The sequence below is a fragment of the Mustela lutreola genome, chromosome 5 (genome assembly GCF_030435805.1).
Source record: "Mustela lutreola isolate mMusLut2 chromosome 5, mMusLut2.pri, whole genome shotgun sequence".
Taxonomy (NCBI): Eukaryota; Metazoa; Chordata; class Mammalia; order Carnivora; family Mustelidae; genus Mustela; species Mustela lutreola.
Genome location: NC_081294.1, coordinates 5,374,652 through 5,400,341, shown reverse-complemented (window position 1 = coordinate 5,400,341; position 25,690 = coordinate 5,374,652). Strand labels below are relative to the sequence as shown.

Below are 25,690 nucleotides of genomic sequence, written 5' to 3'. Positions count from 1 at the left end.
TCTGGTGCCTGGTCGCGGAGGGGAAGCAGGTTTAAAGCCGCTGCACAGACCAAAGATGCCAGAGGCGTAAGCCCGGGACGGGGGGCTGGGACACCCTGTCCACCTAGATGGGGAATGGCTTGTGCCTGCCTTGCCTCTGCGTACTGTCTCTTGGAGAAATGAAAATTCCAGGCCAGAATTTTGCCTGAGTGAGGGGTCCAAATTTACTGTACACACGAGGTGAAGGAAAATGTAATTAGCGGGATTAATATAAAACTTGGTCCTAGGCCAGTCATCCCGCTGAGCCATCTGGAAGAATCAAATGGACGCCAAAACTAAATGGAGGCACGCTTTATCCATTGAGGATCTGAGGACTGACAATTAAACAAGTGCCGTCTCCAAGTTTTACAACACCCATGGTAAGCTCTATGAAAATCCTGTAGGACTGAAATTGTAAAATACCAAATTGAAATATGTTTGAATAAATAGGCTTTAAACCATTAAGAACATGAAGGTAAGTTATAAAAACCATTAAAAAGCCCATTTTTTTAAAAAGAAAAAAATGTGCTAAGAAAAAAAATTAACCATAAGGGAACAAAAATTTAGCTCTCTACCTCCTACAATATCGAAACATCTAGATGGAAAAAAAAAAAAAATCTACTTGTAACTGTGAAACTAAAGTTTTGACAGTTCTGATTCCTATCTGGGGATGTAAAGAGCTGGAAAAAATGTCCCTCATATTTTTACAATTATACAAACTCCACATCAAGTTGCACCCATCAGAGAGCAAAGGTCACAGAGCAACCAAATAAACCCAGATTTGCAGAGACCAGTGCCTCTAGGAAGACCCAAAACTCTAGTTGTTGTTGATCTGGGTCAGAAGAGGCTGGACCCTGGTAGGTAGAATTTCTCTAGAACTTTCTATAAACTGGTGAAGGCCAAGTGCAGGCAGCCTCTGGGGGAGGGGACAATTGGGGCAAGAGGCTTTTTACCACACACCCCTAGCACATGCTGGGGGAGAGACTGGGGAGTCCCAAGAAAGCCACTGTGGCAGGGGCACCAAACTCCCCCTGGATGCCGCTGCCCATTTTCCCCATGGAATAAACGTCTGGATCCACTGGGCATGGGGTAGGCAACACAACAGTGTTGCAGTTGGACGAAGGGGACAGGAATACAACCAGAGGAAACCCACTCATGAAGTCTTTGTCCCTGAGCTTCAGGAACACAAGCACCTTTAAGGCAGGGTTGGCCGGAACATCAGAGAACCACTTCCACCCCCAAGAGATCACAAGCCACGGTCAAAAGTACTCGTGAAATACTGCTGGGAAAGATACAAGAGCCTTTGTCAGAGAAAAGGAAGCCTAAAACCTGAATAGGGAGCAGACATGAGGAGAAGCCTCTAGAACACCAACCCCCATACAAAACACAAGGTATTGCTACAAAAATTTAGACCTGCCGTGCGCTGAAGGTAATTAATGGAACAACCTCAGACCCAACTCAAGCCCTAAGTAAATCAGGGGTCAATAAGCCACAGGCCAGAAGCCATGCCCAGCCCACTGCTCCCTTGGTGATGGACGTTTTGGGGACACAGCCACACCCTCTCGTCTCCCTTATTTGTCAGAGGCTGCTTTCAAGCTACAATGGCAGAGTTGGCGGAGAACTCACAACTCATGGGTTTTAAAACACTTCTTAGTTGGTCTTTTGCAGAGACTGTTTGACTAGATTAACTCAAAACGCCACAGGAAAAAACAAGTAAAAGGAAAGATGTGCCCATTTCTGAGCATGAAACCATTTCCTAGTTTCTACCATAGGAATCTTCCAGCAAAACCTACGAAGCATAAACAACAAGAAGGAGAGAGAAGAGCCATGCGCTCCTAAGAGACAAACGATAAACAAAGCTGAATTCAGATCTGACGCAGACATGACGGACGGGGAACTGAGACTAATGATCACTGGCAAGCTGATGTTGAACGCTCTGATGCAAAAGTAAAAACTACTCATATTAGAGAAGAAAGGGGGCGCCTGGGTGGCTCTGCCATTAAGCGTCCGCCTTGGCTCAGGTCATGGTCCCAGGGTCTTGGGATCGAGCCCTGCATTGGGCTCCCTGCTCAGCAGCAAACCTGCTTCTCCCTCTCCCACTCCCCCTGCCTGTGTTCCCTCTCTCACTGTCACTCTCTGTCAAATAAATAAATAAATAAAATCTTAAGAAAACCCCTAAGCTTCCACCTTAAGAAACTATGAAAAACAATAAAAAAAAAGAGAGAGAGAGAGAAAATTAAAAAATTCCCCCCAGTTAGTAATTCGGTTTCTCGCAGGCTTTTGGTAAGCAATTTTGAAACAAACAAATCAAATCAAAGGAAGTTCTTTAAAAATAAAATTGCTGCTTTTCAAAAGTATTGAGTTAGTGTGGTTGAATCAATATGCTATACATCTAAAACTAATACACAAGGAATGTTGAGAACCTGTGAGGACTGAAGAAAGTACGAAGACGTGACGACTAAATTTAATGCGTGTCCCTGTTTTGGGTCCTGGAATGAAAAAGGAATGTAAATTGTAAAACCAGATAAAATCTGTTGAGGCACGCCGGTGATAAGTGTTACGCTTCTTTATTTACTTTCTCTTCTATTAAGTATTCTATTGTATGCACGGCTCATAAATTATTGGGTATCACAAAGAAAAAAGCTTAAAAATTTATAGAGTGTCTTGAATTCTCTACATATGTCTATATAAATATATGCGTTTATATAATCACAATCACTATCATGGATCTAAGCATATTCGTATATATGTTCATATATAATATATATCGTTCATACTTTACATATGCATATGTGTGTGTATGTAAACATGCACATGTGTTGGAGTGATATATCTTAAACCCTGGAGGGAATTACAGGTGGGAGAGAAGGACAGGGGTATTAATGGCTCTTTATTATTTTATTTCTTCTAAGAAAACTGGTAGGACTCTACCACTAACTTTCCAAACTTGAAGACTTATTGAGCCCACGTCCTTGGGTTTGTGGGTGACTATGATGTTTCATATTTGAAATATTTCACGATTTAAAAAGAAAAAGCAAAGATCACCTGCAACAGTGTGGTGGGTCGATTGGACAGAAGCGACGTTGGGTGGGGTGTGGGCATTCAGAAAATGACATCAGCAACCAGGCTGGGGTGCTTTCCTACTGTCATTCTGGTGTGCTGTAGCAGCATGGAGAACGTGACAGCTCTGGTTGTCAAAATTAGGTTAACTTTTTTTTAGTCTCTGTTTTGTACAACTGAACACCAGCATGTGCATGGGAAGCAGATTTCTGGTCCCAGCCAAATAGAGAGAGAACTCAAATCTGAGAGTGAAAAAAGATTGTTCCCAATTCAGTTATCCCACTTTTTAGATGAAGGATCGGGCCAGTTACCTCGTGGGAAGTAACAATGGAGAGATTGTGTCCTCTGTCTCCAGTGCCTGGTCTTTTTGGCATTCCAGACCCATACGCATTCAGATGGTCAGTTACAGTGGGGGAGACATGGCCATCCTTCCCAGTGATGCGTTAGAGTGCCCTTAAACCTAGAACACACACAATTAAGCCAGCAAAATGATACCTCCGGACACCTTTTGTCCTTTCCCAAAGAAGATTGCACTTAGACAAGAAAATGACTTGTCGATATTTGTATATGAACTTATTCCTTTGATAGCTGCATTTCCACTGAAATATTTTAAACTTTTTTTTTTTTTTTTTTGGTACCAGACTCCTACAGTCATGTTAAAAATCCTAGCATTATAACTCAAATTGAACCACCAGCTGAGCTCTATTTATATAAAAATTCTATAATTAGAGGAAACAATGTCACCCAGCCATAGGAGCATGTGCAGCTGTAGAGCAGAAGAAGCCAGAATGTGTCCATGGAAGTGAAGCTCATTCCTGCAGAATACCACAGGCAGCTGAACTCTCCCAATTGTCCACCCGTGGTCCTTCCACATGCATAGCCCACAGGCGTGGTCCAGAGGCACTGCGCGCTCTGTGCAGCCCTGACACACCTGCTCTCATATGATGTCTGCACCTCTCCGGGGAACGAGCAAAGGGACTTCCTGGAATGGGTTTCAAAATATTATAGAACGAGGGTTTCACAAACGCTCTCATTGTCCAGCTAAACATGAGCTGGGTCTTAGTCCTTACTTCTTCCATGCAGCCGTCATGGCGAGGGACCAGCTCAGTCATTCAGTTCCAAGGATGCCTTTCGGATACATCTTGTCTTGGCCACTATTGGAACGTTCATCACAAGCCCGAGAGAGTCTTCCAGGTGCACAGGTGTGACACGCCCTGCCCGTGAGGGTTCTCAGGTCACTAGAGGTCACAGATGCGTCAGCCAGAGGATTTCAAGAACAGAGAGAGACGAGGGGCCACTGGAGCCATGGGAGGGTGGGTTTCCACCTCAGTCAGCAGGGTTGGGGAGGTCACCTGGGGCCACACATTGTGGAACAGGTCTCTGAGGTTGTGGAGGAGACCAGAGGTAACCAGGAAGGGGACAAACCACTTCAGGCTGAGGAATGGCCAAAGCAGAGAAGCAATGAGGCAGAAGCTGTGCACACAGCTCTTTAGGACACAGAAGGTTGGGTCTGGGCTTCAGAAGATGCCTGCATGAGGGCCCACAGGCAGCGCATGATCCTGCAGAACACAGGGGCCATTGCGTTGGAGAGTGTTGGATTCCAAGCTGCAGGTGGGTATTGCCCGAGGTTCTTCTTCCATACTCAGCCTTGATCTTTTTGGACTCATCGGTCTTATACGATAGTGCCACACTCCTCTCCCTGTCATGCACAAAGTAGGAGGCAGAGTGGGGAGCACAGTTTGCTGATGGGTGGGCTCCAGGCCTACGGTCTTGGGGCCTTCCGAAGACTCCATGACAATCACACTGATGACAGGGCCAAGGGGCCTTATTTGGTCCTTTCTTGTGGGCATCACAAGACGAAAGGCTTACTGCCACACTAGCATCACCATCTCTTGCAGGGATTTTATTCAAAGAGAGAATACTTAAGTCCCTCTATGCAGAGCGGTTCTTTCCAAAGAACTTTAGGTAACTTCTTGCTTCTGAACATGGGTGAACAAATTAAAAACAGTAAACTGGTTGACGTTACAGATAGATTCAAGAGCTGCTTAGTTAAGGAGAAGAGCATCACAATGCCCTAGCTGATCTAATTAGACAACGAAACCTGTGTGCAAATCAACTTAGGAATGAAACAGGGCATAGATGATATTAAATGTTTAAGCAAATCATATGGTCACTGCCCGTGATGTCCCCAGCAACTGTTCCACTCTCCTACCCTTGCCTGTGGCCGCCCACCCTCCAGAGCTTGCTCCTGATTGAACTAAATCAGTGGGCACAGTCCCATCTTCATGAAAGTAAAATAAATAGAAGGAAGTTCAGAGTATTTTTGGATGGGGGATATGAGGGTTGGCACTAAGTGCTGTGACTTGGGTCTAAGAGTTGGGATGAGTCTCCTTCTTGATACCCTGTCATCATTTGGTGTTATAATCAAGTTCACTATAAGGACTACTCATGATAGGTCTATGACGGTTCTTTAAGTGATATTATGGGATGAATTGTGTCCCACTCCAATTCATAAATTGACATCCTAACCCTCAAAATAACTATATTGGAGATAGGGTCTTTAAAGAGAGAATTAAGGTTAAATGAGGTCATAAAGCTGGAGTCCTATAGGACAAGCGTCTCTATAAGAAGAGGAGGAGACATCAGGGATGCTCGTTCACAGAAGAAAGTCTATGTGAGGACAGAGTGAGAAAGGAGCTATCTACAAGGGAAGGAGAGAGGCCTCTGGAGAAACCAGCCCTGCTGACAACCTGACCCTGCACTTCTAGCTTCCAGTCTATGAGACATAAATTTTGTCTGTGGTATTTTGTTATAGCAGCTGGAGCAGACTAATACCCATGCTATTCCTTAGGGTGAAAAGACGAAATGTGGGTTGGCCCCTCCTCCTCCTTTCCCAGGCTGAAACTAAAAAGAGGGAGGGAAGACAGGGAAGTAGTGTTCTCCTGTGCTCCCTGCTTCTCTGGTAACCCAGACTGGCACTGAGGCCATCTTTATGCCAGCATCTGCTTGCTTGCAGTCTTGTGGCATGGTGTGATTTGTTTCCAGAGATTCTATAAGGGGCCCCATTGCACATCTCCTTGATGTAGAACATTGCACTTGACTTGCCTTCTTCCAGTGACCCCTAGTTCTGGTTTTGCTGGCCTGCTACAAATGATCCTCTTGCTGGAGCCCTGGAAAAACATTCTAAGCCAGTCCATTTCCCACCAAGGCCACTTGACCCACAGGAAACCCAATCATCCCTGTATCAGCAAGGGATGGGAGTTCAGCCTGCTACACTAGCAGTAAGCTGCAGACTGAGAGGAAATGAGACATCAGCCTCCCTTTCCTGGTCCCACTCCCAATCTTTACAAAGTAAGTTTGTTGATACCTTTGTTACCAGTCTTGAAGGGTCACTGCCATGGATTAGGAACAAAGCCTAGCCTGTCCCAGTAGTCCCAGGAGTCTTGTTTGACTCCGTGGTTCTCACTGTTCACCATTGCAATTTCTCTTCCATGGGCTGAGACAATGGTCCTGGCCAGTAGGAATGTCCTTAGATCTTCCTAACACAGCTTCACAGAATATTCTGGCTCTTTTCCACTGTGACCACTTACATTATGTCTTACATTTCTTTTTTTTCCCTTACATTTCTTAATGAACAGAAATCAGTGAACCCAGGTTGAAAATTTTAGTTTGGAGAAATAATACTGAAATCTATCTGAAATACATTTTTCTACATGTAGGATATCCAAAGTGAATATCCTATTGGTAAGTGAAAAAGAGAAAAGACTGAAAATAGATACCTTTAACAAATGAGCTCATTGAAGTTTATGATGAATGCAATTTTGGGGGACAGAGCGAATAAAAAAAGAGATTAAAAGGTCAAAATGGAAAAAAAAGGTCAAAATGGCTTTGTTGGGGGATAATCATTGAGAGATGATGCCAGAGGTATTGGTAGAAGGGGTCTGAATAGCAGTCAGAGCTGTAGGAATTTGTGTGGTGCTTAAAGACGGAGGGTCAACATGGAGCTCCCTGGAGAAAAGGAGAACACCTTTGGAGTCAGAAAGAAAGCCTGACAAATGCTAGATGATGAGATGGTGTCAGTGATGGTGATGGTCGTGGTGATGATGGCGATGATGGTGACGATGGTGATCGAGGATGCTGGTGATGATGGTAATGGCGGTGGTGATGGTGTCGGTGGTAGTAAAGATGGCAATGGTGAGCATGATGGAGACGATGAGGATGACATTGAGGACGAGGATGTTGGTAATAGGAGCAGGTAACACTGGAAGAGCAGATACTCTGAGTCAAGGTATGAACTTCATGTTTCTTGGCCCCTTGACCCTCATGAGTTCTCTAAGAGATAGGTACATTTGCTCATCTCATTGTACAGAGGAGAAGAGTGACATGAACTCCACACCTGTATTGTACAAGAATGTCTTTATGAAGAATTTTTGTCTTGTCTGATCTCAGCACCCTTCAGTGGTAACTTAGGATCATCCTCTGAGTGTGTCTGTAAATAACCCCCTGAGCCATTCAAGACTTAGAAGCTACTATCTAAAGAAAGAGAAACATTATCTGTTTTCCCCCAAGGTACAGAAGAATACAGGCCTGATAAGCCAAGGCTCCTAGATGTGATATATTTTTAATTATGTTATGTCAGTCACCATACAGTACCTCATTAGTTTTTGATGTAATGCTCCAAGATTCATTGTTTATGCACCACACCCAGTGCTCCATGCAATCCGTGCCCTCCTCAATACCCATCACCAGGCTCACCCAACCCCCACTCCCCTCCCCTCCGAAACCCTGTTTGTTTCTCAGAGCCCACAGTCTCTCATGGTTCATCTCCCCCACCCCGATTTCCCCCAATTCACTTTTCCTTTCCTTCTCCTAGTGTCTTCCATGCTATTCCTTATGCTCCACAAGTAAGTGAAACCATATGATAATTGACTTTCTCTGCTTGATTTATTTCACTTGATACATTTTTGAAGCTAAGAATACCTCCAACAACACAAGTTTTTGCTTTTAGAAAGGTAACTACATTTATCTTACTGACACATATCTTTACCTTTCTAGCTATGGAAGAAATAATAGCAACAAATAGGTTGATCGTGTGTTCTTCCTGAGAGCGTGGATAACTTGAAGTTCCACAGCTTGTCTGTTGGGGTAGGATTTGAACTCAGGGACTCTGGGGCCAGAGGCAATAGCAGCGGTATGCTGCAGCTACATCTCATGAAAGCCCATACCTATATCACCATCAGAAATCATCAAAGTGACTGAGAGGTGTGAAAAAGGCTTTAGTGGACCCCAGTGAGTGTCTTAAATAGTTTTTTCTCATTCAAGCTCAAATGGGTGGTTTTCTCAGAGGAAATGTTCTTGCATAAGAACACATGGAAATGGGTGAGTTTTCTAACTTTTGGGGGGAGGAAGGTATGGAAGGTGTATTAGTGTCAAAGCAGATAAAAGCATAAATCAGAGAGGACTGTGTGAAGGGAGAATGTAAACATAAGAGTATTTGATAGCAGAAATTAATGATCCTAGAATTATGACAATGACAAGCTTCTCCAAACACAGCTTCACTGAGTTATAATGTATATACAGAACACTGCACATATTTAATGTGTACAATTTGGTGAGTTTGGGCAAACGCATGCAGTCATGATATCACCTCGATGGCCAAGGGAATAAACATGCATCATGTCCAAATCTTTCCTGTGTCTTTCTATGGGTTGTGTGTGTTTATGTCTGTGAACGTGTCTCTGTATGCATGTGTGTATACGTGTGTGTGTGAGTGTGTGTGTGTTAAGAACACTTAACATGACATCTACTCTCTTAGAACTTCGTAAGTGTCCAACAGAAGCATTGTCCATTGTAGAAACAGTGTTCAGTGCATCTCTAGAACTTTCAAGTAACTTAATGAACTTGAAATATGAGAAGGGTGTGGATCTGTGTATATTTAGTGTCCCCGGTGTGGTTAATAGTATTTTGTTGACGCTGGCACAAGTTGGGGGGGCCTTCTGTTCCTTAGAACAAGTCATTAGGTAATTTTCTTATTGTTTCTGCCAAAGGAAAAAGTTAGTAAATTTGTGCTGTTCTGAGCTACTAAGTTTTTGCCCATACAGCAATAGAAAACAACACAGTGGTGAACTGGACAATGGGTTCTTTACAGAATCTCCTTTTAGTTTCTGCTCTTAAATAGCTCTTTGAGATTTGGGTCTTGTTATGTCTCAATCAATCCTGGCATCAATTTAAGAAAAATTAGCATCATTAAAGTCATCTGCCTGCAAATATGGCAGAGGTCCTGCTCTCCTCATTCATGTGCCCAGACACTCCCTCCTCATGCTTCCTCACCCGTAGTCCAGATTTCCTTCCCGTGGACCCTCTATCCTGTGGCTGTCCACCAAATGGAAATCCAGGTGGCAGGCTCCTCATTCTGGCAGACTAATGTGTGGAGTTGGATTATCAATTTTTCAGAGCCGATCAAATCCTAAGTCAGGATAGAAGGATCCACTCCATTTGATGGCGGACATCATGTCTTCTTTGTTCTATGCCTTGTGCCCAACAGTGCCTAGACAAGAGTAAGACTCCCAAAAGCCTTTTGAATGAATCAGTTAAATGAGCTATGGTCAAACTATGACTTCTGGGCACTCAGCTTGCCTGATGCTTTCATAACCTAACATTTATTTCTATACTTCCAACAATTATGTGGTTGCCTCAGATAATATGTGAATCCTTTCTTGACATTTCCCATCTCGGCTAACATTATACACGTTCTTGCTCGTCTTGTTAAATTCAGCATGCAGTGTTTTAATGACTGATTGATAAGCCCTGGCTGTGAATCTTGGAGAGGTCATTCTAGATCATCTTCATCTAGAAATCAAACATCAAAATTCCCATCCTAGAGCATTGCTCAATAAATATTTTAATACGGTATCAAGTCTCTTTTTTTCTGGCACAGCATTGATTTGTATTATGACTACACAAGAATCATCATTAAGTAAGCCAAATGGTTTCTGAATCTTTTATATTCAAGTGAATCTGTTAAAAATTGGCGTTGCCAAGTGACAAATCAGGAAGCAAGAAGCATGATCAGTATCCCAAGTCTGGAACTGGGGGAGACTTTTAAGACAGTGATACCATCTGGAAGAATTCTCTAAAAATGCAACCTACAGATCTGATATTGGTATGGGGGGAGGGACTCACAACTGGAGGTTGAACAGTAACGTGGCTTCTGCAAGTAACCAGCTGTCTATCATGCGACAGTCATCTCCTGACCCTCATGCGCGGCAGTTTTCCCAGCTGTAAACTGAGAGGATGTGAGTCACTATCTCTGGGACCATTTGATCCTTGAGATTCTATGGCTCTGATTTTAAATATTTCTTATTTAGAGTTTAAAAAATCTAATTTATGATAAATACTAAACTTGCTTCATATTGAAACAGCCACTTAGCGGCTGGGTTTTTTCAAAATTTTATTTTTATTTATTTATTTTTTTAAATAATTTTTTTATTTTTTATAAACATATATTTTTATCCCCAGGGGTACAGGTCTGTGAATCGCCAGATTTACACACTTCACAGCACTCACCAAAGCACATACCCTCCCCAATGTCCATAACCCCTCAAAATTTTATTTTTAAAAAAGTATGTCTTGGAGTAAAAACCAGGAATGCCAAACTTTAGATCTTTTGTACTTAGAACACAGTTTGAACACAATGTATCTTTTGAAAGGGCTGGGCATAGAGCAGATCACAGGATTTGAATGGTCTCAAAACCTCCCCGCAGATTTGTAACCTGATAATCACATCCACACTCGGTGGAAAGCTGTGCCGCAAGCCAGCTGGACGGCACAAAGGTGCAAAACACGTTCTGTACTATCAGAACAACCGTAGGCCACCGTTCCTTCGTAATGATGAAAATGTCAAGCGGAGTATTTTGCAGAAAAAATCTATAAGGTAGGTGTTTATAAAAGACACATGCTTTGAAAGTGTTTTGGACCTTTCAAGGAAAATTAATGTCTTATCCTTCTAAAAAAAATTGTCCAAAGCTATAGTGTTTTTGTGCGTTGAATACTGTTCCCCCAAAATTCATATCCACCTGGAGCCTGAGAATGGGATCTCACTTGGAAATAAGGTCTTTGAAGAGGTAATTAATGAAGTCAAGATGATGCTGCGTTAGTTTGAGTCCCAGATCTGATGACTTGTGTCCTTCCAGAGATAGGGAAGAAGGTCAGTCAGGGCAGAGGCAGAGACCGACGGCAGGAGGCCGGGGATTGCCCACCACCGCAGAAGCTCAAAGAGCAAGAAGGAATTCTTCCCTGCAGTCCTCAGAGAAAAGTCTGGAGCCTGTTGGCACCTTGACTTGACTTGACTTCTAGCTTCAATCTGTGAGAGAAAAAACGTGTGTCGTTTCAAGCCACCAGGACTGTGGCAGTTGGTTTCGGCAGCCCAGGCTGATCCTGGTGTTAAATGGGACTCGGGAGTGGACACCCAGGAAAGGGCCTCCCCTTCCTGTGCAGAAGGTGCAGAAGGAAGCACCGCTTGGTTCCAGCTGATGGTCAAAGCCAATTTTAATTTTACCTACTGAAGTCCAGCTAGGACTGAGCGCTGGCCGCGTCGGACCCCGTGAATTCTCACCATCACCCAGAAGGCAGCTCTGGTCTCCATTTGAGCCAAACGAAGAACTGAGCTCCGGGGAAGGGCAGAGATGTCTTCCTGAGCTGCGAACGCGGTGGAAGAGGTTTGAAATCCGACCACGGGAAAGCTCGCACTTTGCCTGCTGCCGCCATTAAGGGGAGCAGAAGCCTCAGTCCAGTATCTAGAGTGAAGGCTGCGGAGAGAGGATGTCAGCTTCAGCCATCAGGAGAGAAAAATAAGAGGACATGCGCAGTCACTTAAGGGAGGACATGGGGGACACAGTGGTCACTGGCGGGGTAGGGTGGGCGCCTCACCAGAGTGGCCCCAATGGCCTCCCTGGGGGACCTGAGCCTTGCTGCCTCAGATTGAGGAGGCCCAGGGGACAAGTGAAGGCCGCCTGAGTGAGAAAATTCTGGAACATTATCGCCGTGGGGATGGTCATCCCGTGCACAGCGGGTGCCTGCAGAAAACAGAACCAAACGCTGGCATATTGACAGACATGTGCTAAGATGTGCCTCTCTAGAGCCTCAGTGGGCTTCACAGGGTCGCTGCTCCAGTGACCCGGGGCAGCAGGGAGCTCACGGACGAGTAAAATCCCCTCTCAAGTTTGCAGTGTGATACGGAGGGTAATAAGTCACACACACACACATACACACACACACACACACACAGCTATCGCCCTCCCTGTCATACAGAAACCTACAAGGGTACTGCTTCACCCCCTGAATCAAACGGATGAAGTCTGCAGCTCGATTGCGTGTTCTCTGGGTTCACTGGAAATCGACGCCCGGCTGTCAGAGTCATTCTGTGCGAGGTTCCGAGCCACCCTGTTTCATGCAAGACCCGCTTTATGAAAAAGAGAGCCACTCAAGACTTTGCAGGTACGATGCGTATCTAAATGCTGAACACATTTCCCACTTGGTTACCTAGTGAACTCGGAACGCTAGACAATGGGGATCAAACACCACCATTTTCCCAAATTGTAAATCTTGGGCCTATTCTTGACAAGGGAAGAGGGATTTTGTGGTCTTGGTGATGTTTGGGAGGTGGCAGCAAATCTGGAAGGTAAGCGGCTCCTCCACCTCCTGAGAGCTGGCGCGCCCTTGGGCCCCCCTTGCTCCCGCGTCTTCTGCGTCTGCCTTTCATTTCTTGTGATTTGTGAACACCGTGGCTCAGGTTTCTGACTCTGCAGCTCCTGGCTCGGAGCAGGAGTAATTAACCCTGCTCACTCAACCTTCCTGAAAACATTAACTGAAGCTGGACAGGGACGCGGGGGAAGCAAAGCATCTGTCCACGGACACAAGGCCAAGTCATGGCCTCTTATCGCAAGCGTAATTTCCATTAAACGCGTAAACTTTGTACTTGATTTCCAGATGATCCCTATGAAACTGAGCAAAGCCTAAGTGCTGATTTTGGAAAGCGGCTGTATTCGTAACTTGTAAAATCAATGGAAACCAGGTATGGGTCTCCTGAGGGGAGAAACTTGCTTTGAATGGTCAGGAGGAACGTGCGAATAAAGCATCCTTTAAAATGGTGATAATGTCAGGGGCCCCCAGGTGGCTCAGTTGGTTGAGCTACGGCCTTCGGCTCAGGTCATGATCTCAGGACCCTGGGATCGAGCCCCACATCAGGTTCCCTGCTCTGCGGAGAGGCCTGCTTCTCCCGCTCCCTCTGCCTGCCACTCCTCCTGTTTGTGTTCTCTCTCTCCCTGTGTCAAATAAATAAAATATTAAAAAAAAAAAATGGTGATAATGTCCCAGAGCTGCCGGCTGCTGGAGCGGTTCTGAAATTTCAGCCACTTCACTCACCACTTGTTCAGTGTCTCCCCCTTTCCTCCCAAACCAAGTGGCCCATAATGGCCTTAATTACAGTACACGTGAGCTCCAAAATGGGGGGTGAGCAGAAGGAAGCACCGCTTGGTTCCAGCTGATGGTCAAAGCCAATTTTAAGTGATTTATGTCGTCCGAGATATGGCAGTTCCACGCAGTGACTGAAGATCAAATAACTCCGTGTTTTTCAGGAATAGGACACTTAGTCCCAGAAATCGCATCTGGAACAGGAAGCGGGGCGGGCACCTGAGAGCTTGGTCGCAGCGGTGGGACCCGAGGGACCCGAGACGGGGGAGCGCGCGCCAGCATGGGGCTCACAGCGCCCAGCCGGGGCTTACAGAACGCGGCTCCTTAATAAGCAACTCAAATCTAAAAATAGGGCTGGGGAGAGAAGCCTGGCTTTCCGGGCTTGGTTTTCCATTCTCCTTTCCCTCCCTACTGTCTTCCAGGCATTTATTCTCATAAGAATAAGAATATTTCTCCTACGGAGCATATGCTGCTTCTGAGCTCCACTGTGCAGCTCGACGTGGAGCGCGGCTCTGAGAGCATCCCGTGGGACGCCCCCACCCCGGGGTCGAGGATCCATGGCTGTGGTGAGGTTGCACCCCCGTCCGGACGGGGGTGCACACGGGCCCCTCCCCCCAACATACACACATACACCTGCAAGCAACCCAGAGGCACCACAGAGGGATCAAGTCCCACCCCGGTCACAGCCCGGCCACCCCTCCCTCCACCCCCCACACCCCCCACCCCACACCACGCCCCCCAGTCTATCAGCGGAGGGAGCAGGCACAGGGCCTAGGATGGGGCCCCGCAGACCGACACCACGAGGCCAGCTGGCGGGGTGCAACTCTGGACCCCGCGGAGGCTGGTGAGGGGCTGCGGGGCAGTGGGACAGGGACACACACACTTTCCATGCTGTCCTCCAAGACACGGAGACCAGAGCGGAAACCCCGGCGTGGCCTGGGGGCACCGAACCACCTGGAGTTCCTGGTTCTCATCTCCCTGGGACCGCAGATGAGTCCTGGGTTAGTGGCCACGGAACAAAGACGGGCCTTTCCCGGTCCGCATTGGGTGTGGGTGCTTCCGTGCGGCACCGCCCTGGAAGGGAGGACTGAGCTACTGGTGACATAAAAGGAAAGATTGGAATTCTTAGCTTGAATCCAGAAAGTGTATCTCAGTGACAACTTTTGCTTAGAAAAGAACACTGAAGGACAGAGGCCCCCCTCCCTGGCACCCACAGCTCCTGAGATCACGTGGCATTTCCATTTATTTCTGTAAATGGTTACTCAACCGAATAATCACCAAAACGCAAATAACCACACTCCGCCAAGGGTCACCGGCACCTTTCCTGCTGTCCTCTGTCTGTCGTCGATCTCCCAAATCTGAGCTTTGAGCTCCAGTGGGACAAGGGCCTGCAGGACGTGTATGGAATCACAGTGGTTGGATCCTAAATGCTTTTGTTGGATTAAAGCCACAGAGAGAGAGACAAGTTTCTCCTGAGCAAACTGCCTATGCTTGTACAAAATGGGGAGGTGCTGTCTGCTTAAAACACAAACCCTGATTGCAGTCTGTGACAGGGTGCCAAGGTCAGCAAAGAACGAAACCATTTAGTGCAAAAAATGTTATAGAATATAAAATCTGCTCATTTATATCCTGCAATTTTATATTTTATTTTATTTTATTTTTTATTTATAGCAGCAGGCAGAGGGAGACAAAGAATCTGGGGCAGAATCCACGTCCAGTGGGGAGTATGGACTTGATCTCAGGACCCCGAGATCACCACCTGAGCCAAAATCAAGAGTCTCACACTGAGCCACTGGGGCGCGTAACCCATAGCCCATGCTTTCTAAGAATAAATGAGAAGCAGGACTATTTTCTGATTCATCTCTCACTCTTCCTGTCTGTTAAATTCTCAGCCTTGGACTTCTAATTCCTGGGGTGCTCCTAGCACTCCACTAAGCCTCTCCGCCATGACCAGGCCACCCCTACACCTTCGTCTTGGGAGCCAGTGTTCAGATCACTGCCTGTCCTCTCAGTAAGGACTTTGGTTCTCAGACAATGACCTCCCAACTCAATTTCTCTTGGGCCAGAGTCTTCAGATCAAATACAGGATTCCCAGTTAAATTTGAATATTAGACACACATTTTCAGGTAATTTTTAAAAAAATAACCTTGTCCATACAACATTTGGGGAGCAATCATACTAAAATATTATTTATTTTATTTGAAAATTCAAGTTAACTTGAATCCTGTATTTTTATTAATTGAACCTGACCACTCTCCATTGTACCCCAATTCTAATAGTCTCTGTTGGTATTGGGGCCTTCAGGGTTTTGGTTTGACTTTTTATTTCTGTGTCTCCTCCCAAGACTTGGATGCCATGGTATCAACTTGTGATTTTTCCAGATTTACCTGGCAGAATCTCGACAGTGGTTAAATCCAATTCTCCATATTCTTTGCGCCTGCACCTGAAAAGCTTGATGTGGACTGAGAAAAATACGTCGTGATGATGAGTGCTTTTGCTTTTTCATTTATGACCACAAATTCTAAATAGATCCTTAGCACTGCCCAGAAGTCACGCTATATTTCCTTTAAGAATTGTTTTCACAGGCCCAGAGAAACTAGTTCAGGCCTGTTCTTCTTAAACCTCAACACCAACTTCTCTCCTTAGCCTCAGCTGATGGTCCTGTTCCTGATCTCACTGAGAAAACAGAAAAAACGAGAAATCTCTGTCCCCATCACCGTCGAGCCAAACTTCCTGTGACGAGCGGGTGCTGTTCTTTCCCTCCTGCTTCTCTGCGGGGCCGCGCTCAGCCTGCACGCTGGATTCCACGCATCTCTGCTGACTTTAGTTCCCTGTCTTGCCTATTATTTGCTTTTTTCCCTCTTTGTAAAGTGTTTCTATCTTGAACAGATCACTATATCCAATTATACTCAGAAGCCCAGAAAAAAAGCATCTGTAGCTAAATCAAACACACTTTTGGGTTTTAAATTATTTAATGCAAATTGATTCGTGTGTGTGTGTGTGTGTGTGTGTGTGTGTAGCTACAGTAGGAGGAAAGTGCACATTTCAGGCTTGACTACAGGACCTCACCCATGTGGGCCATGAGGCTTCTGTGGAGGACGGGGCATTATGAAGGATGGGCAAGGACAGAAAGAAGAAAACAAAAGCAGCCAGTCTGTGCTCTCAGAAAGGAAGCCCAGTTTAATCTTTACGAGCTCAGAACTGTAAAACTAAGCACAACCTTGTACCTTTCTCTTACGAATGGCAATTTGACAAAAATGGGCACATATAGGAAGATCTAGAGAACACCGAAGGTAACTGGTAGTGCTTCAAAAGAAACATAATTTTGAGCTCCAACATTCCAGACAATAGAGATGTCTGTGCAACTTAAAACAATATATATAGGAGACTTGGGATGAAGCTTCATAGGAAGGTTTTAAAGGGAGGCACTTCTTGGCATTGCACACAAAGAAACCGTTTTGAAATTTCTGGAATGATTTTGTGACACTGAATCTCTCTACTGAATCTCAAGAGCAAATTTTCCTCCTGTGTTGATGCCAGGTTTTTTAAATGCACTCGAATATTAAACAAAGAGCATCTCGTTTTGCCAAATTTATTACAAATGATTGCACTGGCTATTAAAATTTGCATAATGTTTCCAAGTGTGGAAACTCACTTATCACAGCTCACCCGCTGCAGTGTGCAAAACAGCTCTCCAAGTTTTATGGGTGGGGACGGCCATTACTCAACTAGCCTAGATTCGGAGCCCATCAATTTAGGGTTTTGATAGTAGTAAGAATTACCACCCTTTGTATTCCATTAAGACTGAACTGCAAGGTTAATAATATTATTAACCCTAGTGAGATGTGAAAACCAGCCAACAGTTTATGCTAAGCAAGCAGAAAATGGAAAATACAATTTTCTGTGTGACAAGCAAATATGGGTTGGGTTGTAGTCTAAGACATGAAAGATTTGGGTTCTTCAGAGCCTTGGGCTGTCCTGCCAGGCATCTGATCCTCTCACATCGGACTTTAAAATGGGTCAGAAAACAGACACTCAGCTAATGATGGAATGTTATGAGAAGTTTTGTTTGTCTTTTACAAAAATTGAGAACAGTTAAATTTCAAGACTCTGTGTACAGAGAATAATCCAGGATTTGGGGTGGGACACACATGTTCTGTGAAAAGCAGGTCAATTGGGTCTTTGGATCGTGATGTTGGAAGCTGAGTAAAGCTCCGGAGCCATTTTCGGCTAACGGTATGGCTCCCTAGTTCTGGAGCTGGAAGGAAGTGTTCATCTCTGTGCTGTGAGATTTTCCAAGGAGTTTCCCTCGCCCTTAGTTTGTGCTCTTGATCAGCTGCCTTGGTCCTACCTGGAGAGTAAACAATATTCTCTGGGAAGGAGTGCGGCTCCCAGAAGCTTCACTCCTTACTGGCTGTGTGACCTTCCGCAAGTCATTTCCACTTCTGCAAGCTTCCCCTTCCTCATTTTAAAATGGGAAAACTTACAGCACCTGCCATGCACCGGTTTCATAAGGATTAAAGAAAAGCATACCTGGAAGGCACTTGGCACAGAGACTGAACCATAGCACGTTTTCAATAAGTGTTTGTCTTATTATTTGCTGTTGTTGTTATAAAATCGGGGCAGTTGTGTCTTCAAATCGGCAAATGTTTATTGAAAGCAAGCTCTCTGCCATTGAGCAGGTTAGCTTCTGTCTTGCTAGCATGCGTGACACCGCCCTACTTTACTTCTTCCTTGAGTTCTAGCCATTAATCCATAGAGTCCCCCAAACCCTCATGACAAGCAGGATATCCTGAACTCACTGCCACAGTCTTTGAACATTTCCTTCACCTCTCATTTCTGGAGATTCCAAACCCAAAGGGCAATCACCAGCACTCAAAAATTCTGAGTTGTTTAAAACTGAGAGCAATGGAACATTGAAAGAGCTCTCTTACTCAGCACCCAGCCGTTGACGTTCAGTAGCATTATAGGCGTGTAATAAGAAATGGGAGAAGAAAGGACTTAAAAGTCCGAATGCGTGTTTGGATTGATAACAGCTGTGAGGAACTGTCATGTTTCTTGTTGAGCACATATGGTTGCCCTAACGTGTTTGAAAGGAAAAGGCTGCTGACTGCCTACGCCCGCCCTTGCTCAGGCTCTCTCTGAAACGTGTCCCTACTGGGCCAAGCTACAATAGTCCCTGGTACAGTGTTTGTCCGTCTTTATATTCTGTATGGCTTCCAGAAGGTCCACGATGTAAGCTCCTCTGCACATGCGAGCATGGGTACTGGGGACACGGAAGCTGCCCGTTTCACGTTCGGTTCTATCCTAGTGTTTCACTGGTGGAAGAGCTATGTGAAAAGCAGACAAATACCAACTGTGTGAAAAACAGATGAATACCAAATGAGGAATGTTCTGTGAAATACTGACCAAGGCAGTCAAGGCCGTCTGATGAAGGGAAGTCTGAGAAATGATCACCACGGAGAGGAGCCTAACTAGACATGATGACTCCATGTAATGTGGGGTCCCGGATGGGGGTCCCAAACCAAAAAGGAACATCAGGTGAAAATGAAGGAAATACAGAAAAAGTGTGGACTTTAGTTAATAAAAACGGTTCAATATTGGCTCACTGTGGCAAGTATACGTCACTGAGCGAAGATGCTAATACTAGAGGGAAATGTGGTGGAGGGTGTGGGAGAATTCTCCAACCCTCATCATTTTCCAGTAGAGCCAACGCTTTTCTGAAATAAAAAGTTTAGGTTTAAAAAGGTTGCGTGACTAAATGAAAACAAGTGGTTTAGCTAGTGGAATTAAAGAAAAAACATGTTCACAGACAATTATGATCTCAAGCATCTACCACGGCTTTAATGTGAAGGACTCCCCACGACTGACAATGGCTCTGTGGTCCGGGTACTAACTGGAAAGAGTAAGCCTGTCTCCACGGTTGTATATCTCTCCGAAACTCCTTGTATTTGGTTGTTAAACTGTAGCTTAGCTACTAATAATAACTACTTCACCATAATAACTACTTCACAGGTTGTCTCAGAGGATTTAATTCAACATTGGCGAACCTCCACACAATGTCTGACACATAACATTGTGTAAAGTAGGCAGTATAAACTCCTTTCATACTCCTTTTCACTTCCTTTTCAATATAGAATTAGTCACGCTCTCTCTTTTCTTTAGATTTGTAGTACTTGATCAACTGTTAAAATAATTTTGGTTATGCCATGTGTGGTTGGACCATAAGAAAGAAATTCTTTAATGTTCAATTTTTAATTATCTGTGAATTATCTGCACACAAAGCTAGAAGCTTTAAATAAAACAAAACAAACAACAACAAAAAGAACACGGTTTCAATGTTGCCCTGTTCCAGGTTTTGGAGAGAAGAAATATCAGGTAGAACTTGAAGGCACTATGTGTTTAAGAAAAGCAGATATTCTCTAGAAATGAGTTAGTCTATCTGCATGGACCATTTTTTTTTTTTTTAATTTTCTGCAGTTGAATAGATAAGTGGAGAATGGAGAGGAAGAATCCTATTCTTATAATCCATGGCTCTGTCTTAAGGGACTTGGGTGATTTGAATTGAGGTGTACGTATTCACTCAAGCAACTAACTTTCAAGAGCTCTCTATATGTCACTCGGATACTGATGTTGGAGAGGGAGGGAAGTGAGGTCTCAGCTAAGATATTGCTCACGGTCTACTTGAATAGATTCCATGAATTAATACTTGACACCTAGCCAGGGTCAGGGGTCAAGAGAATGTCCCCAAATATCCCATTCTGCAGAGTTCTGAAGGCCATCCACATAAAAATGAGCATATGGAGGTGGCCGCAGACCTAATAAGCTGAAAGTCCATGTCCCAGCTGGCCACAGCTACACACTGCCATAGAGACAGAAGTGTAGGCTACAAAAGGAAGGCTGGTTGATGAGGCAAAAGAGTGAGGCCGTGGCCAGGTCCTCTGCTCAGCCTTGCTCAGCTCCGGAGTTAAGAGGTGAACAATCCCGACTTCCATCGTAGACAGGACTCTGGGTCTGCAGGCTGGAGTAGAGACTGACATGGGCTCAGATTGGAGGCTGTGTCCAGGTAAGTGATGAGGAATGAAATAAGGGAGCAGCCAAAAAATGAAAAGCGAGCCGGGTGGGTTGACGCTGATGAGTTGCTGACCAAGTGAATGTAGAACCCGAAGTCTTGACTAACTCCCAGGTTTCTGGCTCAGGTTACTGAGACGGTTATGGTGGATTCGTCAGCATGAGGAACAGAGGACAGGGAGCCCGTGTGACAAGGATGGAGAAGATGGGGAGGAGGAGCTTGATTGCTTCAAACAGGAAAAGGCTGAGCTGGAGGAAGCTACAGGCAGTCTACGATACAACTGAACATATCAAGACGAAGCCAGTAATTCTCAACAAGGAAAAAGTACTGATGGGAAACAACCCCCTTGTGATTGGAGGAAAGAAAATCATGACAAAGGCGGTGGTGAAAAAACTTATTTATTGTGGTGTTTTACCTTAAATTAAATGGAATTACACAAACAATGAATCATGGAACACTACACCAAAAACTAATGAAGTACCGTATAGTGACTAACATAACATAATACAAAGGAAAAAAAATTAATAAATTTATTCTAAGTTGCTTATTGAGTAAGAAATTAAAATTTTGGAAAGCAATAAATAAATAAATATATGAAATTAATTTCAATCCCATACTGGCCTTAAGAATTATTACAAGGTAGATAGAGCAACAGAAGCATATGGGGTCACTAGGGTCGAGATGGTTCTTGCAGTCTGGGTAGGGTTCAGTTTGCTCACACAAAGCATGTCAGATTACTGGAAAAATCATTATTCTGTAGCATGGCCCGTTGCCATGCTCTGAAAAAGCACAGCCCTGGTCTTCTGAATTTCCTCCAAACCCAAGAGTAAAGCTCTGAAGCAGGAGTCAGATTGAGAAGACGCGCTGAGGTGCTCTGTAGATGCCCTCCACCATCCAATGCAGTTGAGTGACTGGGTTTCTTAGGGACCCCCGGGCATTGACTACAAGTCTGAGCAACACATCATTCGGCTTATTTTCAGGAAACACAAAACTAACAATATATTAATAAAATAAAATGCTGTGTTAGCCCAACTGTTCACTAACTTTATAAATCTATTTTGGAAAGACGTGTTCATTTCCCCATCACTAATCTGTATGATGGTTCCTTTGTATGCACTAGGATTTGTTTTCCCTGGGAGTGGTAAAAACCCCGAGTAGCAGTGGCTTATTCAGGATCGGTTTATTTATTTCTAGTGTGAAAGAATCCAGAGGGCAGCTTTGTGGGGCTGCTCCCAGCACCGCGGTTGTCAGGATCCCAGACACTATCTGGGCAGTTGCCCCACTGTCCCCCACATGCGGCTCCCCGTCATGGGCTCTGGCATTCCAGCCATCGCACAGGCACCCCCGGCAGCAGGAAGGCAGCAGGCAGACCTGCCTGAACAGGGGCAGGACATTCCCCGTCCCATCCACTGTCCAGAACCTGGCTGCCAGGGAAAGGAAGAAATGCAGTGTTTCTTCTGAATAGTCAGGCGCCCTGATAAAAATGAAAGGCTTTCTGAACAGGGAGGAATGGGGAGAATGAGTATGAGGGGCAATAATAAATCTCCGCCATACATGCCCCTTAAAATTAGGGTGGTCAGATTTGAGCAGATAGACAGATAGTTAGATATTTACTCTAACCAAAACGTACATACCCCACCGTATCTTCTACCAGGCACTTTTAGAGGCAATATAAGGAAACAAAACAGAAAAAAACAAAAACAAAAACAAAAAACCTCCCTGTCCTCACAAAGCTTCTCAGAGCTTAATTTCTAACAAATGATAGCTATTTTTACCCTCAGGATCAGGCCAACTTTTTTTTTTTTTTTTAAGATTTTGTGTATTGATTAGAGAGTGAGAATGAGTGAGGGGAGCAGCAGGCAGAGGGAGAAGCAGGCTCCCCGTTGAGCCCAACGCGGGACTTGAACCCAGGACTCTAAGATCATGACCTGAGCCAAAGGCAGACACTTAACTGAATGAAGCACTCAGGCGTCCCAGTCAGGCCAACGTTCCACCAGAACTGGCACAGAGGGTGAACAAGCCTCGTCCTTCCGTGACTGAACCAAGGAGTGGGAGCAGACCCAATCGTCTGTGTACCTCTGACACAGGCAGCTTCATGGGCGGAAGAACGGTGTTCAGAAAATATACAAAGATGACCGTCTCTAATCTCTGCACTGAATGCCTTCAAATTCTGTATCTGTTAAATTCGAGCAACAAAAAAAGAGATGGAAAAAGTCTTAGTTTTGAGAATCTGCGTCCTCCTGCGCCGCGATACTCGAGGTGGCCGAAACCGTTGCTTTGTTTCCTGGTCTTATGTGCCACGAAGACATACACAGCGGGGATGGCACCTTCGGGCTTTCTCTGTAACTTGGGGTTCTCGCTCGGTGCTGCTTATGGGCTCCTGATGCCTTGGGCGTGATGTAATGCTGTTCCAGCCCGTAAAGAAAAGGGGGGGTCAAGCCTCAGATACAATATCAAGAGCCCATCTGTTTCTCTTGTGTGTATCACTCATTATGAGTCCACGAACTATCCACTGGTCAAGCTAAGAACTCAGGATAGGCTTTGCCACTTCGGCTAAATGCTTGTGAGTCAGTTACGTACCTTGATTAAACTACAATTTTGCCATCTGTAATAAAACAAGAAAATAATATTACCTATCTCCAAATGATCCCCCCGCAATGGTGTTTAAAAGTAAATAAGATTACATATATACACATACTCTCTAATCTGTAAAACATGAATAAAAATGTCATGAGGGCCTTAATATTATGTTTGAAATGTGAGTTCCTCAGGCAAGATTATTAGGCCGACTAAGATATTTTATAATTAGTATGCATTTTGATTTATGCCATCTTGTAGGAAAGAACTCATTCAAAAATTTTTTATTTGTAGTCGGTGTTTAGATAAGCTTAGCTGACCTTTTCCCCAATCTCAACAATTAGCTGGTGAAACAAGATATGCCTGGCCAGGAGAATACACGGTGTACCTTACTGCTGTGATAAAACAAACAGCAAACCCAATCCCAGAGATCAAGCCATAGAGGCAATTAAACTTTGTAGAAGGTGTCAGTCCATGTTCAACCAAGCAGACATAACAATTTCTGTAGCAAGAGGTATTTTGATTCACCATGAATCCTTTTGTTTTTATCAGTGACAGAGCTGAATTAGTGTTTGCTGGATACATTTCATCTTTCTCCAGATCACAGTTTATTTTTTAATTGGGTTTTCCAAAATCATCAGGTTGGGCTGGACTTCCGCTTTTTTTGAGTATTCTGGGAACTCTGAGGGCTAAGCTAGGAAAGATTCTGTTCGAGACGTGTGTGACATTTTTACGGATGCAGCTGGCCCCTGCCACCCCCTGACCGGTGGAACAAGGAAACGGGATGGAGGGTTGTGGATGAGAAGCAGATAGAAGATCCGGGGGAGAATGACCAGGGGAAAAGGGTGGTCTCTAACAACAGAGTTGTTCTCATCTAGGGAGAACGTGATTCTGCTCTGCTTTTGTAAGGCCCAGTGTTGGCCTTTGTTGGGAGCTTCTTTGATGTTTTCTTATAAAAGTGTGAGACCACGCTCTTATAAGACACGGATGAAAGTTCTGCTCATCAAATCATGTAACAGTGATTTCTTCTCTAAGAAAAAGTAAAGACTGTGTTGGGCAAGAGGACCTTAGGAAATGCTTCCCTGGTGATGATGGTGCCACCAAGAGATCAGAGACTCAGAGGCCCCTGGAATAAGCCCTGTAAGATGGAGGGTCACAAGCTGTGGAGACAGAATCTAGAAATATCCACTCCGGAAAGGCACCGCACATATGCGTTACTGACTGTCCTTCACTTAAGATTACAGGACCCCAGGAAAGGTGTCCCCCAGGGTAGGGCCGGGCCACAGAATAAAGACAGTAGGAGACAGGGATTTGACACTGGGACATTCTGCAGATGGCCCACAAGAGATCTCTGGAAGGGTGGTTCCTCCAGACCCAGCGTCGCGATCCCTCTAGAAGTGTTCTGTTCCCACAGGCACCCCAGCCACTCAGGAGAACCCTCTGGTGGCTCCCGGACCCACCCTCCCAGGGAAGTTCTACTCAGACTCTCCCAAATCGAGGTCCCAACCTCTCCGGGCTCCACAAATACCCTGGCTGGACATGAGAGAAGGGTCCCCATTGTTGAGTTTGCTCCTAGAGCACAGCTCAGGGGAGCAGAGTCTCCCCCCCACACTACATAATCCGATTTCTGCACTGGGTGGAGCTGATTGTACCTTCGTTGATTACAATGCTCTCGAGTCTAAGAGCTCACAGAGCAGGATGCATTGGTATCAAGGAAAGAAATGGTGCCCACAGAGGAATTAATTTAAAAGGAATTATCCTTACTAGTGGATGTGCTGGAAGAAGGCAGTGGGAGGTGGACAGGTAGGAGATTAGACTGACTTGAGCATTAAATAAAGCTACCTCGATTTAATACTTCTTAAATGTCTTTAATGCTGATTACAAAGGGAAATACAAAGTCGCCCTGGGCTTTCCTTTTAAGATGGAGTCCCCCGCACACGAAATCTCCGATGCGGTTCTCAACACTCGCATACACGTCACAGAAGTGCTTTGAGGGCCGGCATCCTCTGTGTTTGCTGGCCTCTGTTTTTAACACCAAACACTGTCCGGGACACTGTGGTCCCAGATTCTCTATTTCTCTATAACAGAATCTGATAGAGGTCTGCCCACCCAAGAGTTCTGCTTTTTGACTCATGGCACCTCATGAGTTAAGTCACTTTCTCTGAATTTGTGAATTAATAACATTAAAAAACATGTATTCAAGTAGTTTTAAAAATGCACTCACCATGATTTTCTTTTTTTAGAGAGAGAAGGGAAGCGGGAGAGAGAGAATCTTAAGCAAGCTCCACACCGAGCATGGAGCCTGACGCGGGGCTCGATCTCACGATCCTGACATCATGATCTGAGCCGAAATCAAGAGTCAGTTAAACATCTGACTGAGCCAACCACGTGTCCTTGCATTCCCCATGATTTTTATGAAGTTCAAGGAGCATGTTGAATTGTGGAGGAGAGAAGGGAACGTGGGTGGGATCTCATGGTGGTGCAGTTGTGACC

The 25,690-nt window shown here is 44.9% G+C and overlaps 1 protein-coding gene across 1 annotated transcript in view; it reads left to right on the top strand.

The window, feature by feature from the left end:
- Positions 1-7,133: 7,133 nt before the first annotated feature.
- The window catches only part of LOC131831505 (uncharacterized), a 95,636-nt gene continuing 77,079 nt past the window's right edge, over positions 7,134-25,690 (top strand). The window contains 4 exon segments of the mRNA XM_059173526.1: positions 7,134-7,316; positions 10,842-11,011; positions 12,702-12,757; positions 13,971-14,114. Coding sequence (XP_059029509.1) covers positions 7,134-7,316; positions 10,842-11,011; positions 12,702-12,757; positions 13,971-14,114 — 553 coding nt within the window.